At 35.2% G+C, this 7,566-nt stretch overlaps 1 protein-coding gene across 1 annotated transcript; it reads left to right on the top strand.

The window, feature by feature from the left end:
* The first annotated feature begins 503 nt into the window (after positions 1-503).
* Positions 504-5,425, top strand: LOC133288924 (protein MALE DISCOVERER 2-like). Its single transcript, XM_061486766.1, has 13 exons — positions 504-603; positions 715-847; positions 1,024-1,095; positions 2,214-2,357; positions 2,431-2,574; positions 2,819-2,911; positions 3,013-3,074; positions 3,167-3,598; positions 4,001-4,191; positions 4,314-4,446; positions 4,546-4,703; positions 4,791-4,973; positions 5,083-5,425. The coding sequence occupies exons 1-13, from the start codon at positions 504-506 to the stop codon at positions 5,341-5,343; spliced, it is 2,106 nt and encodes a 701-aa protein (XP_061342750.1). The 3' UTR covers positions 5,344-5,425.
* The last annotated feature ends 2,141 nt before the right edge of the window (positions 5,426-7,566 follow it).

Raw genomic sequence — 7,566 nt, 5'->3', positions numbered from 1 at the left:
ATTGTTCACGTGGACACCAGAATGCTTGCTTGCTGATTGGGTTATTCCCTTTTCTTTTTTTTTAATCTCATTGTCATGATGTTGTTTGGTTTTCATCTTTCTCAATCTTAATGAAATACATTCATTTTGTTAATTTTTCTTATTGTGGGTGCAATTTGTTTCAGCTCTACCTATATTGCTGAGGATAGTTGAGAGGAAGATATTGAGTTGAGCCAGGTTATGCCTTTGTTAAGCAGAAGGTTGTAACAAAGAGATAACCTTATAAAAAATGAGGGACCCTGATCTGATCTTCGGACCCAAGAGCTTCAATTTTCATGTTTGCCATTGTAATAAAAGTTTTGCCTAGTTAGTGAGTTTCTTCAGTTTCATCGGAATAGATTGAAGGGTTTCTCTTCTCTGTACAGCAAAAATCTGGCGATTTTGGATATTATATAATACAGCGTTCTGGCTGTCAGGGAATATAGATACTGCCTCGATCACACTGACATTGGATTCACAAAGAAATGGGAATGAGATGGAACACATTTGGATTTTTGCTTAGAATTTATGTTTCCTTGATTTCTGTGTGGGGAATCCGAGAGTGTTGGTCGCTTAATGATGAAGGTGGTATTCATGGATTGCTCTTTTAACTTTCCATTCCTAGGGAAGCATGTAATCTATTTCTTGTATCTTAGAGGTTTTTTCTTTTGGTTCCATCTGGAATGGAAAATGCAGGATTGGCTTTGTTGGAGTTCCGGGCTAGAATAACTTCTGATCCTTATGATGCTTTGGCAAATTGGAACCCAAATGATTGTGACCCCTGCAAGTGGTTGGGTGTTCATTGTGTCGATGGTAAAGTGCAAATACTGTAAGTTCCTTTGGTAATTCCTTTCCTTTCTTTAGAGTATTCCAATGATGCAGTATTTTTTCTTTTAGGGAGGGCATAAACCTTTATTTCTTGATGTTTAGAGGAAGTTACAATTGTGATTAATGTGGTGCAGAATTCAGTGCTGAATTTTATGCCTTCCTGTTACCTTCTTGCAGGGACCTAAGTGGCCTATCTTTGGAAGGGACATTGGCTCCTGAGCTTGGGAAGCTTAGTCACTTAAAATCTCTGTAAGAAATCTTCACGGCTTTCCCTTGTATTGTTTGCTATAACTTAGTTTTTCTTTTCATTTGATATCAAAGTTTTTCTTATGCTTGTTGGTTCATTAAGGGGACTCCCAAATTATATTCACATTCCTGATGTTCGTTATAACACCAACTTATCCTGATTTTGATCAATATAAACTGGAAACAATGAAAGCTCTCATTGGTTATCATCCGATAAGAATATGATAATCTGAGAGCTATCTATGTATCTGACATACAGGCATGTTTCTGAAGTACTGATAATAATCATGATATGCACGAAAAATACTTGTAATTATCCCCGGAAGATAGATTATGCGTTGTGCTGGCAGATTCCTATTCTCCTTTCATCATGTGATGTCCTTCCCATTACCTGTTCTTAAACTAAAATAATCATTCGGCTTTGGACTCTGCTATGCTTTTAGACAGAAGGAATATTTTTTTGTCCTGCATGAATCTAATTACATTGACAACGTTGATGTCAAGAAACCAAGTTTTTTTTGGTTGACAAAAAACTGAGTTTATAGTAGAAAACCAGAATGTGTTGCCACTATTTTTTGTCCCTCCTATTAACTAGATCATGAAGGGATGATTTTGGCACGATCAACTGTGCTATAGTTACCAAATTTTGATACTTGCAAGTTACAAGTGGTTGTGGCGAATTAATTCTCCAAGCCTGCATTATACCATCTTTCTCTCTCCAATCATCCTAAAACTTAGGTAGCTACCTTTTTTTATGTTTTCAACTCCAAAAAAATACAGTTACTTTGCTCTCCTGGATTAGTTTACTATGTTAGTATCATAATAATATGTAATTTGAAAACATCTGAAGTTCAAGAGGGTTACTCGTCTTTTGTAGGACAGATTATTATGAAGCCTTTCTGTTTGATTAGCTTAGTTCCCTATATGCTATTACCCCATATTGATATTACTCCATTTATTAGAGGCTAAATTAGAGTTAGAGGCATTTTCCCATGAAGTTTATATTTTTCTACTAAAATGCAGTACTTTATATGCCATGTTTTAGTAGTAGAAGTACGTTAGTAGTTTATACTTTACCACTTTTCTGATTCGGATATGCTTGCTCTGTTTCCTTGAAATAGTGTGTTAAGCAAAAATAACTTTTCTGGTGCCATTCCCAAAGAACTTGGAGATCTAGCCAACCTGGAGTTATTGGATTTAAGGGAGAATAACTTGTCAGGAAGCATTCCAGCAGAAATTGGCAGGTTGTTATTACTAAAACACTTGTAAGTTAATATTTTATGTGTCTTTTTTGTTACATTTCTGAGTGTTCTTCAATGAAATTTTATTTCACCCTAGGTTGCTTTGTGACAATAAAATTGAAGGCGGTAATTCTCAAGATCAAGGAAAATTCAGATTTCCATATAAATCGCTACTTGTTGACAATTGTTCATCAACTCTGACAACTTTAGTTGCTTGTATCAATAGAAAGTTTGGTCACTGGTAAACATATCTTCATTTTTTTCTCCCTGACCAAGTTACCTTAGTAGTTCAATTGCATGCTTTCCTTCCATCTGTTTCACTTAAATGTAGAAGGAAGTCACTTTTGCAGAACCTAACTGTTCGACTGTCTCATCCCATTGGATTGTGTGCTTGTCTTAATTTGTTGCATCTTTTATTGTTAACAAATTATGTAGATGATCATTAGTTTGTAACTGTCTGAACTTTTAATGGATGGCATGTGCAGTGTATGGCAGAGCAACTTCAAGCAATGGAACAACACATCAACTTTAATTAAAACAGCACTTATGAAATACCTCAATGCCTTTGCGCTGCCACTGTGTGTAGACAACTTTTAGCCCCATCTTAATCTCAAAATGCACATATATTTTCCTCTTTCATCATGTTCAACTTACTAAATTTTTCTACTCTTTTTTGTAGGTTCAATCTAGGAACTCATGCTCCTCATGATCTTGAAGAGAATTGCTGTGACCTTCTGCCTAGTGAGTGGAAAATCTTCACTAAATCATGGCCTGTTGAGCAATTGAAATATTTTCTTCTGATTGACATTCAAAACATATCTTGCATCATGTAGGTTCTAATGAGCCAGAAATTGCTCAGAATGCACCTAATCTTGTCAATTCTGCACGTCGTAAGCTACTTGATCAGTCCAGTAACCTGGCAGCAGCACCTTACAGTGGACCTACTATAGAGTTTAGTTCTGTTCCAACTACACTGAGTAGTGGAGCTTTCCCTGCCGTGCCAGATGCCAATAAGAAACAAAATCAGTCACCTCCACCTCCACCTTCACCTTCCCATGCTTCTGATGGAAATCAAGCGAGTCAACAACATTCAGCTAATAGTGATTCTGGAAAGTTGTGGAGGTATATAATTATAATTGCAGTTGTGACTGTGTTGGTCATTGTTATCATAGTCCTACTTTGCATTTGGCGAAAACGAGCAGCAAAAGTAATAAGCCCCTGGAGGACAGGAATAAGTGGACAGTTGCAGAAAGCATTTATAACAGGTAATAATTCCAATAAGTGAATGCAATCTATAAGTATTAAGTTTAACACAGTGGAACACGCTATTGAACAATTATGTTCTGCTTCTTTTTCTTATCAATTGGTGTGGGTTTTTTTTGTTCATATATGTAAAATATGGCTGTGCTTGTGAAACTTATTTCATGGCTAAAATGTGCATCTGCCAGATGAAATATTGATTTCACCACGTTCTTGACACCTGTTTTCTTATTTGAGTTATTAGCTCAATCAATGACTTTCAATTAATATCATGTGTATGTTGGTATCTTGGTTGATGACAAGTTTAAAGTCTAATGAGTTTCGATTTCCAGTGTACCAAAAAGAATAAATTACTGTTAGCTTACTATGTTGACATGAGTGTCATGTCACGTCTTCTTATGAAATAGGGGTCCCCAAGTTGAATCGATCAGAACTAGAGACTGCCTGTGAGGACTTCAGCAATATCATTTCCAGTTATGAACTGTGCACCTTATACAAAGGAACACTGTCCAGTGGAGTGGAGATTGCTGTTGTGTCCACTCTGGTTACTTCTTCCCAAGATTGGTCAAAGAAAATGGAGATGAACTATCGGAAAAAGGTTTTCTCCTTCCAAAGTCATTAGACAGAAAAGGATTGAATTAACAGCCCCAGTGTAATTTGGAGAGGGGCTCACAATTCTCAAACTTTTCTTTTGCTAATTTTGTTTCTTGTATGCTTCAGATTGATACTTTGTCCCGCATAAACCATAAGAACTTTATTAATCTTATTGGGTACTGTGAGGAAGAAGAGCCATTCACAAGGATGTTGGTGTTTGAGTATGCTCCAAATGGAAACCTATTTGAGTATCTTCATGGTACTACTCTTTGTTTTTGTTGTTACCTAGCACAGAGCAAATCTGGGTTCTTGTAACTAAAAGGCTAAGTTCTGTAAATTTTGTTTCTTCTTTCTCCAGTTAAGGAAATTGAACGTCTTGATTGGAGTGAAAGGGTGAGGATTATCATGGGCATTGCTTATTGTCTTCAGTACATGCACCATGATCTGAATACACCAGTAGCTCATAGCAACTTTAGTTCAAGTATGATCTTTTTAACAGATGATTTTGCCGCTAAGGTACACATTTCTCTTCTCTCTTCTTGTTTGCTTTCATTATTTGTTAGCCACCATGTAATGCATCTCTCCATTCCATTGTTCTTTCAGATTGCAGAGATCACTTTTGGAAACGTATCTCGAGCTAAGAAAACCGGAGGTGATTCAAAGAAATCTGAATTGCCACCACATGCTAATCTTGAAACCAATGTCTATGACTTTGGAATATTGTTGCTTGAAATCATTTCTGGGAAATTGCCTTACTCTGAAGAACAAGGCAACCTTGTGAACTGGGTAAGTTTGAAACACATCTTCTTTGGCCTTTCAGTTTTAACTTTTTAAGTGCAACTACTTCGTTGTTACTTGACTGTTTAATAAACAAATTCTCATCAAATTTTTCTAGGCTGCTGATTACTTAAATGACAAGAGAAAAATCAGCTATATGATAGATCCCACCCTGCAGTCTTTCAAGGACAATGAACTTGATGTCATCTGTGAGGTGATACAAGATTGTATCCAACCTGATCCAAGGTTAAGACCTACAATGAGGGACATAACTTCCAAATTGAGGGAAGTGCTTGGTGTGTCACCTGAGCAAGCTGTCCCAAGACTTTCTCCACTCTGGTGGGCTGAACTAGAGATCTTGTCAGTGGAGGCCACTTAAAGTTCTATCTAACTCTCTTTTCTGTGTTTTAAAGCCAAAGTCTCTCTCTAACCTCTATCAAGCTACCAGAGTGGAAGTTATGATAATTTGCTGCCCAAATTCTTTTCTTCCTTCATTATCTTGTTCTTTTCTAAGTCTTCATCATTAAATACATCGGCCATTCATGTACCAGCTGTGAAAGTGTGTTGTGTTGTTTTGCAAGAGGGGTGTTGTAAATTGTATTTTTGTTCAAGTTCGGGATGTAAAAATTCTAACATGGTGTTGGGATATCGGTCCCAATGAACATGCAACTTCTATATAGGTCTATTGAATTATCAAGGTTAATGTTTCTTGGGAAAAAAAAAAGGGCCCCTCACAACTCAAAAGTTGAAAAATATGCATCCTTGATGAAAATGCCGAAATGAAGAGAATAATGGATGAGGGTGACCAAAATTGTATTGAAAAAGGTTGGTATGTGCATATATCAATACTCAATTATTAAGCAAGTTGAATTCACTCTTCAATATAGAGTCAATTATATTTTTTTAAACCTCCAAAACCACTCAACAAAACTATGGGTGAAGTAGCAATAATAAAAGAGTGGAGGAAATGAGAAAAAGTTGTGGTTGGGGTTATAGTTGCACTGAATGACATCCATATGACAGCGTCATTTCCTTGGGAAACCCTTTTAAACCGTCGCTTTCTCGTGAATCTCATATGCGGAAGCATGACAGGGACTTTTTTTTTTCCTTTTTTCTTTTTTAAACTCTGGAAACTGAATAAAACCTGGTTCTGTTCTGTTACGTTTCTGATGGTTTATGTTTGCGCCCTGAAACGTGTATCTTACCATCTTACACATGATGATGTAATGCACCGACACCACCAACTTATGATATGATTCTTTCAAGCCTTTGTTTGATAGAGTTAAAAGTTGATTTGGAAGTAAAGGAAGGGCTATGTTGTTGTTACGTTGATGTGTTTTGTTTTCGGTCGTTAAGATGTGTTTGTCCTTCTTTAAAATGACATAACTTATATCTTTTCACTCTCACGAAAAAGTGGAATTCATATCTTTATTTTTTTGTTAACTCTCTTTCTCCCTTTATCTATTTCTTTCTCTTTTTCAAAAAGACACAATTTTACCTCTTTTAAAATGACACACAATTTATCCTTAAAATAAACAAAGGATATGGGTGAATTAGTTTTGTACGAGTTTCACTGAAAATTGTACGATTCACAATTCCTCAGCGAAAAAGACGGAAAAGAAAAGGAAATTGTTTCAGCGAGTGGCACAATTTTTTCTCATTTTATTTATTCATTGGAGTTTGATTTTCTCGTGTTGCATGAGAATTGAATTTTTATGTTGTGACTCAACTAGTGGCGGATTCCACATTTAAAAAAAAAAGCTTTGCACGCTAATCGAAAGGTCACAACATGATAATTAAATTCTCATGCAACATGAAAAAATATTTTCCCTTTATTTATTATAGAGATTAATTTTATCAAATAAGAAATAATAAAATAATGTTTTTTCTTTGATGAAACTAATCAAAAGAGTGGGAAAAAATATACATATTAATTTAATGTGAGAGACAAAATTTCATTACTTCAAAGCATAAATAACTATTTTGTTTAAAATAATTCATCGTTTTATGACTAATTCTATTCGGGTAGATCTAATATTAAAGCTTTGATCCCCTTTCAAAAATGATACTGAAAATAATTGAATACATATTTTCACTCCATCTACTTAACTTTCACCCTCAATTGTTCAGTTTTCATGCGCGAAGTACCCTTTGGTATAAATAACTACTATCATTCCATGTTTTACGGGGAAAGAAATCATATCATACATTAATTCACATTTTTTTTGGAGATAATTAATTTACATTAAAACAAAGAACTTTGGGAGTCAAAGGACGTACTACTCTTCTCGAAGGAAGATTAGTCTCATCCTTCCTCCAATAAAAAAGTTTAATACACCCATTTAATTCACTTTCACCGTACTCCGAAGATAAAGTGAACGGAGAAGCATGTTATACCAAAAATAAAAACAAGGAACTTTTAGGCAACTAAATTTAAAGCCAACAGAGTACTACTGCAAATAAACTAAACAACATTTTGTTTTGTCCTAACGATGAAACAGAGAAAGAACACCTTAAATTAATTAAGCCTAAAGCCTAAAAATGTGTACATATTTCTTTTTTTTGGAATAAAATCAGTCATTTTAAAAGATATAAGTTTATA

The sequence above is a fragment of the Gastrolobium bilobum genome, unplaced genomic scaffold (assembly GCF_033153095.1).
Source record: "Gastrolobium bilobum isolate Gb01-03AN ecotype WA unplaced genomic scaffold, APGP_CSIRO_Gbil_v1 utg714, whole genome shotgun sequence".
NCBI lineage: Eukaryota > Viridiplantae > Streptophyta > Magnoliopsida > Fabales > Fabaceae > Gastrolobium > Gastrolobium bilobum.
This window is presented reverse-complemented; position numbering and strand designations above follow the sequence as displayed.